Genomic DNA, 19,286 nt, shown 5'->3' on the forward strand with positions numbered 1-19,286 from the left:
TTTACACGGATCACAAGAATCTGGCATACATTCGTTCTGCGCATAGACTAAATCCCCGGCAGGCCAGATGGGCCTTGTTCTTCGTCAGGTTTGACTTTGAACTTCGCTTCCTACCTGGAAATAAAAACTCCAAGGCTGACGCTCTGTCTAGGTCATTCCAGTTGGTGGATATTGAGAAAGAGCCTGCGCACATCATCGAACCTGCCAGAGTCATCACGGTTGCTCCAGTTTCTCTCATCTCTTTGCCTCCGGGTAAGACTTTTGTTGCCGAGGAAAACAGGAGAAGCGTCTTACTTTGGAATCATGCCTCCAAACTGGCTGGCCATGTCGGTTTGAAAAAGACCTTCCGTTTGATATCTCGTTACTACTGGTGGACAACTCTGTCTAAGGATATCCAAAGTTTTGTCCCTTCTTGTCCCTCCTGTGCCAAGAATAAGATTTCTAGGCAATTACCTTCTGGTCTTCTACATCCTCTACCAGTGCCGTCTGCTCCGTGGCAACATTTATCTATGGATTTCATTACTGACCTGCCTCGTTCTTCTGGTTGCACCGTTATTTTTGTGGTCATGGACCGCTTCTCTAAAATGGCTCACTTCATTGCTCTTCCTGGTTTACCTTCAGCTCCAGAATTAGCGAAGATTTTTGTCCATCATATTTTTCGTGCTCATGGTCTACCCCAACATATTGTTTCCGATCGTGGAGCCCAGTTCATCGCCCGATTCTGGAGATCTCTCTGTAAGTCAATGAACATCACGCTTGACTTCTCTTCGGCCTACCATCCACAGTCCAACGGCCAAGTGGAACATACTAATCAAACTTTGGTGACTTATCTTCGTCATTTTTCCAATGCCCATCAGAATGATAGGTCCGACTTACTACCGTGGGCCAAATTTTCCTACAATAACCATTCCAGTGAAGCTACCAACAAATCACCATTTTTTATCGTCTATGGTCTACATCCTGGTCTTCCTCAGCCGGTTCCTCCTGTCTCTAATGTACCTGCGGCAGATCTTCTGTCTAGAGAGTTCTCCAGGGTCTGGCAGGAGACCAAGTCCGCTCTTGAATTGGCTCAACTTAGGATGGAAGAGACATGCGGATAAAAGGCGTCTCGATTCTCCCATATTCCATCCTGGTGATAAGGTCTGGGTTTCTTCTAAATTTATCCGTCTTAAAATCCCTTCGCATAAGCTGGGTCCCTGCTATATCGGTCCATTCGAGGTTTTGACTCGCATTAATGATGTGTCGTATAAGCTTAAGTTACCAGCCTCTCTTCGTATTTCTAATTCTTTTCATGTGTCTCTCCTCAAGCCGGTGGTTCTTCATCGGTTTCATTCTTCTACTCTTTGTTCTCCTTCGCCTATTTTTGTGGATGATGTCTTTGAGGTTAAAGACATTCTAGCCATGAAATAACGTAGAGGAGCTCCCGTGTATAATGTCACTGGTGATCAATGTATTACTTGTACACTGACACTATACACAGAGCTCCTGTGTATAATGTCACTGGTGGTAATAACAGTGTTGTTAGTATTGTGGTTTGTATTCATAATAAGAATTGTAGTATTCGGTCACTATGTGGTGGTAATTTGTGGTCTGGTCACAGTGTGGCAGTATTTCTCCTTGTATGGGGTATTATTTGGTCCCAATATGCTGGTAATATGTTATATTATTCGATCACTATATGGTGATAATATGTGGTCTGGTCATGGTGTGGTGGTATTTGTCCCTTTATTATTATTCGGTCACTATGTGGTCTGGTCATGTTGTGGTGGCAGTTCTTCCCTGTATGTGGTGGTATTGGCCATGGTATAGGGACTGCGTTGGGTCTGGTGTCATTTGTTCTGCTACAGGGCTTTCCTGTGGAAAAAAATAGTCACCTATCCACAGAATATGTGATAACGTATTGAAAGTGGGGGTCTGACTACTTGGACCCATTCAGCAAAATGTGGAACTTTTTATCCCCATTAGACTGGAGTGGCATGTCCGACTTGACCACTGATCTATTAATTCCCTCAGTGGCTGCACTTGTTTTTCATAGAAGCCCCAAAGAAAATGAATGGAGCTGCGGTCAGACATCCCACCTGCTGCTCCATTTTAAAATAGGGATGTGTCCTATCAATGATAAAACTTCCTCATTCTTCCGATTGGTGCAGTTTCTAATGGTCGGACCTAAGCGATCACCTATCCTGTGGAGCCCATGTATCGGTGATAACTTGCTTTAACCAAAGAACCCCATTAATGTAAACTACCGTAATCATACATCCCAGTTAGGCTGGGTTCACACTGCGTTAATAGCAGCCCGTTCAACACATGCGTTAACGGGCTGCTGTTAACGCAAGTGCCGATTTGTCATCGCACCAGCGCAAATAGAGCTGGCAGATGCTCTATCTGCGCTAGCAGTGATGGACCCTGAAACGCTGCAGCCTGCGTCCCAGGGTCCGTCACTCAATGACGCCACAACGCTAGCGCACGCCCATTGTGGGCATGCGCTAGCGATGCGTCCGACATAGGAATTAATGGCGGCATTAACGGACTACATTACACCGCGTTATGCCACGGTGTAACATAGTCCGTCTAACGGACGCCCATAACGAAGTGTGAATCCAGCCTTATGGGGGCGCACAGTAGATGTGCAGGAGCCGCCTGTGTTTTACAGCCAATGCTCCACTATAATGGGGATAATGACAGGTATTTGCATATAGCTGTCAGGTGGGCAACTAGCGTCAATTCCCCTGGTGAACCCTAGACACCCCAGTCCGACCCTGGCTGTAAGTTATTATCTGTAACTGTGCAGTGATCTCTTATATGTTCTGTAGGACTGGTATCTACCACTGACCATATGGCGGTAATATCAATATCGGTCTATATATAGAGATTATTTTCAGTAACAGAGCGGTCATCTGCTGAGGTTCTCCTCCACTATTAGGGTGCGTCACCCAGTTGTAATCAAGGTTACTTGGGTACGGGGCCCACTCAGAAGTTGCGCCCCCCAGAACCAAAACCCTAGCTACACCTCTGGCATGGACATTCTGTTTGGGAGGAAAGCTGCCATCTGAACAGTCCTGCTGGGCCACATTGCTCCCTGTGAGATCAGCTCTTTCATGGACAACACCTGGAGAAAATCCAGTGATGTAAACTCCATGGGGCATCTGGTACTGGAGCCCCCCAGGGCGCGGGGTGTCGGGGGCTCCAGTACCTGCGCTGCTCCTCGCCTTCCGCCCTGTCTCCAGCAGAGGGCGCCGCGCTTCTGGCTGCTATGATGCGTTTTTGCTTCTTGTTACGTGATCTCTTTCTCAATGAAAAGACGTTTCCGAGCTGCAGTCACAGTTTCATCCCCAGAGCAACAGAAATCCTGAATGAGCGCGCGCCAGAGCGGGTGCACCGGGCGTCCTGGCACCATGATCCGCACCTAGCGCCGCAATCTCCTGCTTCAGGGGCCGACGAATCGCCGATACCCGCGGAACCCCCGCTAATGTCTCCTGCTGAGAAGTGGCTTGGAGGGGCTGGGCAAGGTGTCCTCTCCATGGTGGCGCAGGGGATTGTATGCAGAAGCCCACCGCCGGGCACAACATGGGCACGGGCCAGGTACCCATCCCTGCTGCTGGCTCTGATGGCCCTGATATCCGCGCTGCAGCATCCAGTGCAAGGTAAGAAGAGAGGACCCGCTGCGGTCTCCTGTCACACTGCACCGTCCACCTGCCTCTAGTACACGGAGCTGCTAGGAAGTGGCAGGTTGTGCCCAGGGAGATGCCACCCGAGACTGTGCCTCCCACACTGCATGCAGGTGCAGAGCAGCAGTCACACACAGGCAGCCACTGCCTGAGAATCCACGCATCTGTGCGTCCCAGAGCCGCGCATTTACTGCCATCATGGCCCAATGCAGGTGTGGGCAAGTCTGAGGGTAGGCAAGAGCAGAAATATAGCCGATACCATGGCAGATGGCTACAGTCAGATCAATAAGAGCAGAGATATAGCCGATACCATGGCAGATGGCTACAGTCAGATCAATAAGAGCAGAGATATAGCCGATACCATGGAGAGGGCTACAGTCAGATCAATAAGAGCAGAGATATAGCCGATACCATGGAGAGGGCTACAGTCAGATCAATAAGAGCAGAGATATAGCCGATACCATGGAGAGGGCTACAGTCAGATCAATAAGAGCAGAGATATAGCCGATACCATGGAGAGGGCTTCAGTCAGATCAATAAGAGCAGAGATATAGCCGATACCATGGAGAGGGCTACAGTCAGATCAATAAGAGCAGAGATATAGCCGATACCATGGAGAGGGCTTCAGTCAGATCAATAAGAGCAGAGATATAGCCGATACCATGGAGAGGGCTACAGTCAGATCAATAAGAGCAGAGATATAGCCGATACCATGGAGAGGGCTTCAGTCAGATCAATAAGAGCAGAGATATAGCCGATACCATGGAGAGGGCTTCAGTCAGATCAATAAGAGCAGAGATATAGCCGATACCATGGAGAGGGCTACAGTCAGATCAATAAGAGCAGAGATATAGCCGATACCATGGAGAGGGCTTCAGTCAGATCAATAAGAGCAGAGATATAGCCGATACCATGGAGAGGGCTTCAGTCACATCAATAAGAGCAGAGATATAGCCGATACCATGGAGAGGGCTACAGTCAGATCAATAAGAGCAGAGATATAGCCGATACCATGGAGAGGGCTTCAGTCAGATCAATAAGAGCAGAGATATAGCCGATACCATGGAGAGGGCTTCAGTCAGATCAATAAGAGCAGAGATATAGCCGATACCATGGAGAGGGCTACAGTCAGATCAATAAGAGCAGAGATATAGCCGATACCATGGAGAGGGCTACAGTCAGATCAATAAGAGCAGAGATATAGCCGATACCATGGAGAGGGCTACAGTCAGATCAATAAGAGCAGAGATATAGCCGATACCATGGCAGATGGCTACAGTCAGATCAATAAGAGCAGAGATATAGCCGATACCATGGAGAGGGCTTCAGTCAGATCAATAAGAGCAGAGATATAGCCGATACCATGGAGAGGGCTACAGTCAGATCAATAAGAGCAGAGATATAGCAGATACCATGGAGAGGGCTACAGTCAGATCAATAAGAGCAGAGATATAGCCGATACCATGGCAGATGGCTACAGTCAGATCAATAAGAGCAGAGATATAGCCGATACCATGGAGAGGGCTTCAGTCAGATCAATAAGAGCAGAGATATAGCCGATACCATGGAGAGGGCTACAGTCAGATCAATAAGAGCAGAGATATAGCCGATACCATGGAGAGGGCTACAGTCAGATCAATAAGAGCAGAGATATAGCCGATACCATGGAGAGGGCTTCAGTCAGATCAATAAGAGCAGAAATATAGCCGATACCATGGCAGATGGCTACAGTCAGATCAATAAGAGCAGAAATATAGCCGATACCATGGCAGATGGCTACAGTCAGATCAATAAGAGCAGAGATATAGCCGATACCATGGAGAGGGCTACAGTCAGATCAATAAGAGCAGAGATATAGCCGATACCATGGAGAGGGCTACAGTCAGATCAATAAGAGCAGAGATATAGCCGATACCATGGAGAGGGCTTCAGTCAGATCAATAAGAGCAGAAATATAGCCGATACCATGGCAGATGGCTACAGTCAGATCAATAAGAGCAGAGATATAGCCGATACCATGGAGAGGGCTACAGTCAGATCAATAAGAGCAGAGATATAGCCGATACCATGGAGAGGGCTACAGTCAGATCAATAAGAGCAGAGATATAGCCGATACCATGGAGAGGGCTTCAGTCAGATCAATAAGAGCAGAGATATAGCCGATACCATGGAGAGGGCTACAGTCAGATCAATAAGAGCAGAGATATAGCCGATACCATGGAGAGGGCTTCAGTCAGATCAATAAGAGCAGAGATATAGCCGATACCATGGAGAGGGCTTCAGTCAGATCAATAAGAGCAGAGATATAGCCGATACCATGGAGAGGGCTACAGTCAGATCAATAAGAGCAGAGATATAGCCGATACCATGGAGAGGGCTTCAGTCAGATCAATAAGAGCAGAGATATAGCCGATACCATGGAGAGGGCTTCAGTCAGATCAATAAGAGCAGAGATATAGCCGATACCATGGAGAGGGCTACAGTCAGATCAATAAGAGCAGAGATATAGCCGATACCATGGAGAGGGCTACAGTCAGATCAATAAGAGCAGAGATATAGCCGATACCATGGAGAGGGCTACAGTCAGATCAATAAGAGCAGAGATATAGCCGATACCATGGCAGATGGCTACAGTCAGATCAATAAGAGCAGAGATATAGCCGATACCATGGAGAGGGCTACAGTCAGATCAATAAGAGCAGAGATATAGCCGATACCATGGCAGATGGCTACAGTCAGATCAATAAGAGCAGAGATATAGCCGATACCATGGAGAGGGCTTCAGTCAGATCAATAAGAGCAGAGATATAGCCGATACCATGGAGAGGGCTACAGTCAGATCAATAAGAGCAGAGATATAGCCGATACCATGGAGAGGGCTACAGTCAGATCAATAAGAGCAGAGATATAGCCGATACCATGGAGAGGGCTACAGTCAGATCAATAAGAGCAGAGATATAGCCGATACCATGGAGAGGGCTACAGTCAGATCAATAAGAGCAGAGATATAGCCGATACCATGGAGAGGGCTTCAGTCAGATCAATAAGAGCAGAGATATAGCCGATACCATGGAGAGGGCTTCAGTCAGATCAATAAGAGCAGAGATATAGCCGATACCATGGAGAGGGCTTCAGTCAGATCAATAAGAGCAGAGATATAGCCGATACCATGGAGAGGGCTACAGTCAGATCAATAAGAGCAGAGATATAGCCGATACCATGGAGAGGGCTACAGTCAGATCAATAAGAGCAGAGATATAGCCGATACCATGGCAGATGGCTACAGTCAGATCAATAAGAGCAGAGATATAGCCGATACCATGGAGAGGGCTACAGTCAGATCAATAAGAGCAGAGATATAGCCGATACCATGGCAGATGGCTACAGTCAGATCAATAAGAGCAGAGATATAGCCGATACCATGGAGAGGGCTTCAGTCAGATCAATAAGAGCAGAGATATAGCCGATACCATGGAGAGGGCTTCAGTCAGATCAATAAGAGCAGAGATATAGCCGATACCATGGAGAGGGCTTCAGTCAGATCACTAAGAGCAGAGATATAGCCGATACCATGGAGAGGGCTTCAGTCAGATCAATAAGAGCAGAGATATAGCCGATACCATGGAGAGGGCTACAGTCAGATCAATAAGAGCAGAGATATAGCCGATACCATGGAGAGGGCTTCAGTCAGATCAATAAGAGCAGAGATATAGCCGATACCATGGAGAGGGCTACAGTCAGATCAATAAGAGCAGAGATATAGCCGATACCATGGAGAGGGCTTCAGTCAGATCAATAAGAGCAGAGATATAGCCGATACCATGGCAGATGGCTACAGTCAGATCAATAAGAGCAGAGATATAGCCGATACCATGGAGAGGGCTTCAGTCAGATCAATAAGAGCAGAGATATAGCCGATACCATGGAGAGGGCTTCAGTCAGATCAATAAGAGCAGAGATATAGCCGATACCATGGTAGATGGCTACAGTCAGATCAATAAGAGCAGAGATATAGCCGATACCATGGAGAGGGCTACAGTCAGATCAATAAGAGCAGAGATATAGCCGATACCATGGAGAGGGCTTCAGTCAGATCAATAAGAGCAGAGATATAGCCGATACCATGGCGAGGGCTACAGTCAGATCAATAAGAGCAGAGATATAGCCGATACCATGGAGAGGGCTTCAGTCAGATCAATAAGAGCAGAGATATAGCCGATACCATGGAGAGGGCTACAGTCAGATCAATAAGAGCAGAGATATAGCCGATACCATGGAGATGGCTACAGTCAGATCAATAAGAGCAGAGATATAGCCGATACCATGGAGAGGGCTACAGTCAGATCAATAAGAGCAGAGATATAGCCGATACCATGGAGAGGGCTTCAGTCAGATCAATAAGAGCAGAGATATAGCCGATACCATGGAGAGGGCTTCAGTCAGATCACTAAGAGCAGAGATATAGCCGATACCATGGAGAGGGCTTCAGTCAGATCAATAAGAGCCGAGATATAGCCGATACCATGGAGAGGGCTTCAGTCAGATCAATAAGAGCAGAGATATAGCCGATACCATGGAGAGGGCTTCAGTCAGATCAATAAGAGCAGAGATATAGCCGATGCCATGGAGAGGGCTTCAGTCAGATCAATAAGAGCAGAGATATAGCCGATACCATGGAGAGGGCTACAGTCAGATCAATAAGAGCAGAGATATAGCCGATACCATGGAGAGGGCTTCAGTCAGATCAATAAGAGCAGAGATATAGCCGATACCATGGAGAGGGCTACAGTCAGATCAATAAGAGCCGAGATATAGCCGATACCATGGAGAGGGCTTCAGTCAGATCAATAAGAGCAGAGATATAGCCGATACCATGGGAGAGGGCTACAGTCAGATCAATAAGAGCAGAGATATAGCCGATACCATGGAGAGGGCTACAGTCAGATCAATAAGAGCAGAAATATAGCAGATACCATGGAGAGGGCTACAGTCAGATCAATAAGAGCAGAAATATAGCAGATACCATGAGAGAGGGCTACAATCAGATCGATAAGAGCAGAGATATAGCCGATACCATGGAGAGGGCTACAGTCAGATCAATAAGAGCAGAGATATAGCCGATACCATGGAGAGGGCTACAGTCAGATCACTAAGAGCAGAGATATAGCAGATACCATGGAGAGGGCTACAGTCAGATCACTAAGAGCAGAGATATAGCCGATACCATGGAGAGGGCTACAGTCAGATCAATACTAGCAGAGATATAGCCAATACCATGGAGAGGGCTACAGTCAGATCAATAAGACCCGAGATATAGCCGACACCATGGAGAGGGCTTCAGTCAGATCAATAAGAGCAGAGATATAGCCGATACCATGGAGAGGGCTACAGTCAGATCACTAAGAGCAGAGATATAGCCGATACCATGGAGAGGGCTACAGTCAGATCAATAAGAGCAGAGATATAGCCGATACCATGGAGAGGGCTTCAGTCAGATCACTAAGAGCAGAGATATAGCCGATACCATGGAGAGGGCTACAGTCAGATCACTAAGAGCAGAGATATAGCCGATACCATGGAGAGGGCTACAGTCAGATCACTAAGAGCAGAGATATAGCCGATACCATGGAGAGGGCTTCAGTCAGATCAATAAGAGCAGAAATATAGCAGATACCATGGGAGAGGGCTACAATCAGATCGATAAGAGCAGAAATATAGCCGATACCATGGAGAGGGCTACAGTCAGATCAATAAGAGCAGAGATATAGCCGATACCATGGAGAGGGCTACAGTCAGATCACTAAGAGCAGAGATATAGCCGATACCATGGAGAGGGCTTCAGTCAGATCAATAAGAGCAGAAATATAGCAGATACCATGGGAGAGGGCTACAATCAGATCGATAAGAGCAGAAATATAGCTGATATTAAGGGGGGGCTACAGTCAGATCAATAAGAGCAGAGATATAGCCGATACCATGGAGAGGGCTACAGTCAGATCACTAAGAGCAGAGATATAGCAGATACCATGGAGAGGGCTACAGTCAGATCACTAAGAGCAGAGATATAGCCGATACCATGGAGAGGGCTACAGTCAGATCAATAAGAGCCGAGATATAGCCGCTACCATGGAGAGGGCTACAGTCAGATCAATAAGAGCAGAGATATAGCCGATACCATGGCAGATGGCTACAGTCAGATCAATAAGAGCAGAGATATAGCAGATACCATGGGAGATGGCTACAGTCAGATCAATAAGAGCAGAAATATAGCAAATACCATGGGAGAGGGCTACAATCAGATCGATAGTAACAGATACCATGGGAGAGGACTACAATCAGATCGATAACTAGATATTAAGGGAGATGGCTACAGTCAGATCGATAAGAGCAGAAATATAGCAGATATTAAGGGAGATGGCTACAGTCAGATCGATAAGAGCAGAGATATAGCAGATACCATGGGAGAGGGCTATAATCAGATCGATAAATAGATATTATGGGAGATGGCTACAGTCAGATCGATAAGAGCAGGAATATAGCAGATACGATGGGAGAGGGCTACAGTCAGATCAATAAGAGCAGAGATATAGCAGATACCATGGGAGAGGGCTACAGTCAGATCAAAAAGAGCAGAAATATAGCAGATACCATGGGAGAGGGCTACAATCAGATCGATAGTAGCAGATGCCATAGGAGAGGGCTACAATCAGATCGATAAATAGATATTATGGGAGATGGCTACAGTCAGATCGATAAGAGCAGGAATATAGCAGATACGATGGGAGAGGGCTACAGTCAGATCAATAAGAGCAGAAATATAGCCGATACCATGGAGAGGGCTACAGTCAGAACAATAAGAGCAGAGATATAGCAGATACCACGGGAGAGGGCTACAGTCAGATGAATAAGAGCAGAGATATAGCCGATACCATGGAGAGGGCTACAGTCAGATCAATAAGAGCAGAGATATAGCCGATACCATGGAGAGGGCTACAGTCAGATCAATAAGAGCAGAGATATAGCCGATACCATGGCAGATGGCTACAGTCAGATCAATAAGAGCAGAGATATAGCCGATACCATGGAGAGGGCTTCAGTCAGATCAATAAGAGCAGAGATATAGCCGATACCATGGAGAGGGCTACAGTCAGATCAATAAGAGCAGAGATATAGCCGATACCATGGCAGATGGCTACAGTCAGATCAATAAGAGCAGAGATATAGCCGATACCATGGAGAGGGCTACAGTCAGATCAATAAGAGCAGAGATATAGCCGATACCATGGCAGATGGCTACAGTCAGATCAATAAGAGCAGAGATATAGCCGATACCATGGAGAGGGCTTCAGTCAGATCAATAAGAGCAGAGATATAGCCGATACCATGGAGAGGGCTTCAGTCAGATCAATAAGAGCAGAGATATAGCCGATACCATGGCGAGGGCTACAGTCAGATCAATAAGAGCAGAGATATAGCCGATACCATGGAGAGGGCTTCAGTCAGATCAATAAGAGCCGAGATATAGCCGATACCATGGAGAGGGCTTCAGTCAGATCAATAAGAGCAGAGATATAGCCGATACCATGGAGAGGGCTTCAGTCAGATCACTAAGAGCAGAGATATAGCCGATACCATGGAGAGGGCTTCAGTCAGATCAATAAGAGCAGAGATATAGCCGATACCATGGAGAGGGCTTCAGTCAGATCACTAAGAGCAGAGATATAGCCGATACCATGGAGAGGGCTTCAGTCAGATCAATAAGAGCAGAGATATAGCCGATACCATGGAGAGGGCTACAGTCAGATCAATAAGAGCAGAGATATAGCCGATACCATGGAGAGGGCTTCAGTCAGATCAATAAGAGCAGAGATATAGCCGATACCATGGAGAGGGCTACAGTCAGATCAATAAGAGCAGAGATATAGCCGATACCATGGAGAGGGCTTCAGTCAGATCAATAAGAGCAGAGATATAGCCGATACCATGGAGAGGGCTTCAGTCAGATCAATAAGAGCAGAGATATAGCCGATACCATGGCAGATGGCTACAGTCAGATCAATAAGAGCAGAGATATAGCCGATACCATGGAGAGGGCTTCAGTCAGATCAATAAGAGCAGAGATATAGCCGATACCATGGAGAGGGCTTCAGTCAGATCAATAAGAGCAGAGATATAGCCGATACCATGGTAGATGGCTACAGTCAGATCAATAAGAGCAGAGATATAGCCGATACCATGGAGAGGGCTACAGTCAGATCAATAAGAGCAGAGATATAGCCGATACCATGGAGAGGGCTTCAGTCAGATCAATAAGAGCAGAGATATAGCCGATACCATGGCGAGGGCTACAGTCAGATCAATAAGAGCAGAGATATAGCCGATACCATGGAGAGGGCTTCAGTCAGATCAATAAGAGCAGAGATATAGCCGATACCATGGAGAGGGCTACAGTCAGATCAATAAGAGCAGAGATATAGCCGATACCATGGAGATGGCTACAGTCAGATCAATAAGAGCAGAGATATAGCCGATACCATGGAGAGGGCTACAGTCAGATCAATAAGAGCAGAGATATAGCCGATACCATGGAGAGGGCTACAGTCAGATCAATAAGAGCAGAGATATAGCCGATACCATGGAGAGGGCTTCAGTCAGATCAATAAGAGCAGAGATATAGCCGATACCATGGAGAGGGCTTCAGTCAGATCACTAAGAGCAGAGATATAGCCGATACCATGGAGAGGGCTTCAGTCAGATCAATAAGAGCCGAGATATAGCCGATACCATGGAGAGGGCTTCAGTCAGATCAATAAGAGCAGAGATATAGCCGATACCATGGAGAGGGCTTCAGTCAGATCAATAAGAGCAGAGATATAGCCGATACCATGGCAGATGGCTACAGTCAGATCAATAAGAGCAGAGATATAGCCGATACCATGGAGAGGGCTTCTGTCAGATCACTAAGAGCAGAGATATAGCCGATACCATGGAGAGGGCTTCAGTCAGATCAATAAGAGCAGAGATATAGCCGATACCATGGAGAGGGCTACAGTCAGATCAATAAGAGCAGAGATATAGCCGATACCATGGAGAGGGCTACAGTCAGATCAATAAGAGCAGAGATATAGCCGATACCATGGGAGAGGGCTACAGTAAGATCAATAAGAGCAGAGATATAGCCGATACCATGGGAGAGGGCTACAGTCAGATCAATAAGAGCAGAGATATAGCCGATACCATGGAGAGGGCTACAGTCAGATCAATAAGAGCAGAAATATAGCAGATACCATGGAGAGGGCTACAGTCAGATCAATAAGAGCAGAAATATAGCAGATACCATGAGAGAGGGCTACAATCAGATCGATAAGAGCAGAGATATAGCCGATACCATGGAGAGGGCTACAGTCAGATCAATAAGAGCAGAGATATAGCCGATACCATGGAGAGGGCTACAGTCAGATCACTAAGAGCAGAGATATAGCAGATACCATGGAGAGGGCTACAGTCAGATCACTAAGAGCAGAGATATAGCCGATACCATGGAGAGGGCTACAGTCAGATCAATACTAGCAGAGATATAGCCGATACCATGGAGAGGGCTACAGTCAGATCAATAAGACCCGAGATATAGCCGACACCATGGAGAGGGCTTCAGTCAGATCAATAAGAGCAGAGATATAGCCGATACCATGGAGAGGGCTACAGTCAGATCACTAAGAGCAGAGATATAGCCGATACCATGGAGAGGGCTACAGTCAGATCAATAAGAGCAGAGATATAGCCGATACCATGGAGAGGGCTTCAGTCAGATCACTAAGAGCAGAGATATAGCCGATACCATGGAGAGGGCTACAGTCAGATCACTAAGAGCAGAGATATAGCCGATACCATGGAGAGGGCTACAGTCAGATCACTAAGAGCAGAGATATAGCCGATACCATGGAGAGGGCTTCAGTCAGATCAATAAGAGCAGAAATATAGCAGATACCATGGGAGAGGGCTACAATCAGATCGATAAGAGCAGAAATATAGCCGATACCATGGAGAGGGCTACAGTCAGATCAATAAGAGCAGAGATATAGCCGATACCATGGAGAGGGCTACAGTCAGATCACTAAGAGCAGAGATATAGCCGATACCATGGAGAGGGCTTCAGTCAGATCAATAAGAGCAGAAATATAGCAGATACCATGGGAGAGGGCTACAATCAGATCGATAAGAGCAGAAATATAGCAGATATTAAGGGGGGGCTACAGTCAGATCAATAAGAGCAGAGATATAGCCGATACCATGGAGAGGGCTACAGTCAGATCACTAAGAGCAGAGATATAGCAGATACCATGGAGAGGGCTACAGTCAGATCACTAAGAGCAGAGATATAGCCGATACCATGGAGAGGGCTACAGTCAGATCAATAAGAGCCGAGATATAGCCGCTACCATGGAGAGGGCTACAGTCAGATCAATAAGAGCAGAGATATAGCAGATATTAAGGGAGATGGCTACAGTCAGATCGATAAGAGCAGAAATATAGCAGATATTAAGGGAGATGGCTACAGTCAGATCGATAAGAGCAGAGATATAGCAGATACCATGGGAGAGGGCTATAATCAGATCGATAAATAGATATTATGGGAGATGGCTACAGTCAGATCGATAAGAGCAGGAATATAGCAGATACGATGGGAGAGGGCTACAGTCAGATCAATAAGAGCAGAGATATAGCAGATACCATGGGAGAGGGCTACAGTCAGATCAAAAAGAGCAGAAATATAGCAGATACCATGGGAGAGGGCTACAATCAGATCGATAGTAACAGATACCATGGGAGAGGACTACAATCAGATCGATAACAAGATATTAAGGGAGATGGCTACAGTCAGATCGATAAGAGCAGAAATATAGCAGATATTAAGGGAGATGGCTACAGTCAGATCGATAAGAGCAGAGATATAGCAGATACCATGGGAGAGGGCTATAATCAGATCGATAAATAGATATTATGGGAGATGGCTACAGTCAGATCAATAAGAGCAGAGATATAGCAGATACCATGGGAGAGGGCTACAGTCAGATCAAAAAGAGCAGAAATATAGCAGATACCATGGGAGAGGGCTACAATCAGATCGATAGTAGCAGATGCCATAGGAGAGGGCTACAATCAGATCGATAAATAGATATTATGGGAGATGGCTACAGTCAGATCGATAAGAGCAGAAATATAGCCGATACCATGGAGAGGGCTACAGTCAGAACAATAAGAGCAGAGATATAGCAGATACCATGGGAGAGGGCTACAGTCAGATGAATAAGAGCAGAGATATAGCAGATACCATGGGAGAGGGCTACAGTCAGATCGATAAGAGCAGAAATATAGCAGATATTAAGGGGGGGGGGGGCTACAGTCAGATCAATAAGAGCAGAGATATAGCTGATACCATGGGAGAGGGCTACAATCAGATCGATAAATAGCAGATACCATGGGAGAGGGCTACAATCAGATCGATTAATAGCAGATATCATAAGAGGGGGCTACAGTCAGATCGATAAGAGGAGAAATATAGCAGATACCTTGGAGAGGGCTACAATCCGATCGATAAATAGCAGATACCAGGAGAGGGCTACAATCAGATTGTCAGATAAGAGCAGAAATATAGCCGATACCAGGGGAGAGAGCTGCAGTCAGATCTATAAGAGCAGATAAATAGCAGATACCATGGAGAGATACAATCAGATAGAGAGATGGATGCATAGATGGAGCCACAGATGGCAGATAAATAGCAGATACCATGGAGAGAGGATTACAATCATCGATAAGGGCAGATAGAGAGATGGATGCATAGAAACACACACTTGGAGCCAAAACCTTGCTGTAAGCCCACATGGCCTATTACATCGTCTTTAGAATTTTCTAAAAGGGAGTGCTGTCTTCATTTTTTTTGTCATATTGAGGATTAGTCTATGCCAGGAAGTCATGGCCCCCCTATTCCTTTTACTGCTTTCCAGTGCTGTTTTTTTTTCTCTTTTTTGTTTAGATGATAGATAGATAGATATCAGATAGGTAATAGAATAGATAGATGATTGATAATAGAGAGACAATAGATGATAGATAATAGATAGATGATAGATAGATGATAGATAATAGAGAGACAATAGATAGATGATAGATATTCTGGATACAGAAGACTTAATTGTAGGGGGTAGAAAAGGTGTTGGACTATCATGGGAAACGTCTTTTGTATGTTGGGATGTTTGTTCTGTAGGTGCTGAAGTTTCTGGACAATCGGACTACAATTATTTTACTATATGTTACGTGTTACGGAACCACTCAGCACCCAGAATATGTAGAGCAGTTATATGTATGTATAATAGGTTCCATGTGAGATGCATGTCTCTAATGCATCAGCCCACAGGCTGCGCCCCTGGGTAGAGGGGACACGGTATTCCCCTTTTGTCCTCCCCCCACCTTTGTAATTCCCACAGTAAATATCGGCAGGCTCCGGCCACCTGCGGCTATTGTATGTCTGGCCTGCCGCTTTTCTATTGGCCTGCCCTCTGTATCTGTGTGATAAATTCTGTGTCCTGTGAGTAAAGTTTTGTCAGACTGGAAATACGTGGAGAAGCAGTGAGATTTTATATGCGCCCATGTAATCAAGCAATTCCAGCCAGCGTCCTTCATTCAGACTCCAGCCAAAGCAGAGTGGACCTCCTGAAAGAGGTACCCCAGCTTGGTAGACCCCGTTACACTATACATGCAAAAATATATAAACGCACATTGGTTTTCTCCAATAAGATTTTTTGCAAATGTAGAAAATGTGATTATGTAATACTGTAGCATCAGAGACCCCACTATACTGCACCATGTGCTGCTCATGCACAGGGGCCCACTGGTGTGAGCGTCACAGCACAGTACGTGAGGCACTGATGTCACAGGTTTCACTGTGTTGTGGATTTGTGACATCACAAGTGTCCTTTTGTCAGTTACACTGCTTTGGGGACCCTAAGATCACTGAGGGTTGTACCCACTGTTGCATCCACACCTGTGTAAAAATGCAATATAAAAATGTCAGTCGATTCAATTTCAGCATTGAATGCATTTTTTAAACATGTTTTGCAATTCCCGTCCCCCCCATATAATCTGTATTAAAGATAAACATTAGAAATCTTGCAATTTTCCAACTGGGGCTATTTTAATCATTGTGCTGGAAGTGGGAGGAGGTCGGCTGTGACGTCGCCTCTTGGGAATGGTGGATCCTGTGTTATCGGCGGAGTGTAGAGATGTTACCTGTGATTGGAATCCTGCCTCTGATGTAGTGGAAAAGCAAGAAATTCTGATAGGAAAGGGAATATGAGTGTAAAATAACCCTTGTGATCGGCGTGTAAATTGCAAGATTTCTATTTTCACTTTTTAATATTGGCAATTTAAAAAAAATACATGAAACATAAAAACATGATTTAAACACTGGGTTAATTTGTGCTGATACATTGCCTTTACGCTCTTTCTCACTGCTCACACAGAGCAGTTTGTGCCCGTGGCAGTGATTGGCTGCTGTATTATGGAGTGCATGGACCCTAACATTTTGTATATAAAGGGTTACTCCCTTCTTCATAAATTGTATTGTCTAGCAAGAACTTTTGCAATTTACTACTTTTTAAATTTTTTTAGCTGTTCTTCAGAAATGATTTCCTTTTGTTTTCAAATCATTGCCTAGGAGACCGACCACTGCTGCTGCCTAGCTTCTAATCACTGTGCCGAAGCTGGCAGGGATTGGGAGGTAACGGTGTGTTCCAGCGATTTTAACCAGCTTTAAAAATGTGCTTATAAGCTACCGTATATACTCGAGTATAAGCCGACCCGAGTATAAGTCGACCCCCCTAATTTTGCCACAAAAAACTGGGAAAACTTAATGACTCGAGTATTAGCCTAAGGTGGGAAATGCAGCAGCTACCGGTAAATGTCAAAAGTAAAAATAGATACCAATAAAAGTAAAATTAATTGAGACATCAGTAGGTTAAGTGTTTTTGAATATCCATATTGAATCAGGAGCCCCATATAATGCTCCATAAAGTTTATGATGGCCCCATAAGATGCTCCATATTAAAATACGCCCCATATAATCCCGCATAAAGGTTAATAATGGCCCCATAAGATGCTCCGTAGACACATTTGCCCAATATAACGCTGCGCAAATGCTGATTATGGCCCCATAAGATGCTCTATAAAGATATTTGCCCCATATAGTGCTGCACAAACCTTGATTATCCCCCAATAAGATGCTCCATACAGACACTTGCCCCATATAGTGCTGCACAAATGTTATGGCCCCATAGATGCTCCATACAGACACTTGCCCCATTTGCTGTTGCTGCGATAAAAAATAAATAAATCACATACTCACCTCTCCGTCGCTCAGGCCCCCGGCACTTTCAATAGTCACCTGCTCCTTGTTCCGGCGCCACTCCATCTTCAGCGTCTTCTGCACTGACGTTCAGGCAGAGGGCACGCACTAACCATGTCACCGCGCCCCCTGACCTGAGCGTCACTGCTGAAGACAGAGCGGCGCCCGGAATGGCGCTGTGCAGTCCTTGCTTCCCCGACACCGCAGCTTCATCCAGTACTGAGCGGTCACCGTTACCACTCATTACAGTAATGAATATGCGGCTCCACCTCCACCTTGACAAGCCAGAGATAGTATGTCACTCTCCCTACGGAGAAACGATACCCCTTAGACCCCAGTCCAGAGCCTCTCACCTAGCCAAATCAGTTCTCATGCTTCGCACTGACGAGGGCCAACAGCCCGAAACACCGTGTCTGCGAATTGAGATACTGATTTGGCTTTTATCCTAAGTCATATTGCACGACTCGTTAAAGAGTTGATTGTGACTTGTAGGATCGCTACTTCCAACAGGTGGCGCTATAGAGTTAAGTCCTCTTTTTCTCAGAAGAGGCAATTTGCATATTATATTTCCCAGAGGAGCATTGCACGGCGAATAAGCCTCCTTACCTTGACAAGCCAGAGATGGTATGTCACTCTCCATTGCAATGCTGTAATTCTACTACACAGCGGCGATCTGATCATCGCCTGTATGTAGCAGAGCCAATCGAATTGTGCCAGCTTCTTGGCTCCTATGGAGGCTATTGAAGCATAGCAAAAGTAAAAAACAAAAATGTTTTTAAAAATATGAAAAAAATAAAAGTTCAAATTACTTTCGCCCCATTCAAAATAAAACAATAAAAAAAAAATCAAACATACACACATTTGGTATCGCCACGTTCAGAATCTCCCGATCTATCAATAAACAAAAGGATTAACCTGATCGCTAAATGGCGTAGCGAGAAAAAAATTAGAAACGCCAGAATTATGTTTTTTTGGTCGCCACACATTGCAATAACAAGCAATCAAAAGATCGTATCTGCACCAAAATGGTATCATTAAAAACCCCAGCTCGGCACTCAAAAAATGAGCCCTCACACGACCCCAGATCAAGAAAAAAGGAGACGCTACAGGTATCGGAAAATGTCGATTTTTTTTTTTTTTAGCAAAGTTTGGAAGTTTTTTTCACCACTTACATAAAAAAGAACCTAGACATGTTTGGTGTCAATGAACTCATAATGAAC

General features: G+C 45.5%; 1 protein-coding gene across 1 annotated transcript in view; it reads left to right on the forward strand.

Annotated features, from left to right (window-relative positions):
- Nucleotides 1–3,298: 3,298 nt before the first annotated feature.
- KIAA1549L (KIAA1549 like) overlaps nucleotides 3,299–19,286 on the forward strand; it is a 738,873-nt gene continuing 722,885 nt past the window's right edge. The window contains exon 1 of the mRNA XM_069739753.1: nucleotides 3,299–3,644. Within this exon, the coding sequence (XP_069595854.1) occupies nucleotides 3,470–3,644 (175 nt within the window). The 5' untranslated portion in view covers nucleotides 3,299–3,469. The remainder of the gene's footprint in view (nucleotides 3,645–19,286) is intronic.

The sequence above is a fragment of the Ranitomeya imitator genome, chromosome 9 (genome assembly GCF_032444005.1).
Source record: "Ranitomeya imitator isolate aRanImi1 chromosome 9, aRanImi1.pri, whole genome shotgun sequence".
Lineage (NCBI taxonomy): Eukaryota > Metazoa > Chordata > Amphibia > Anura > Dendrobatidae > Ranitomeya > Ranitomeya imitator.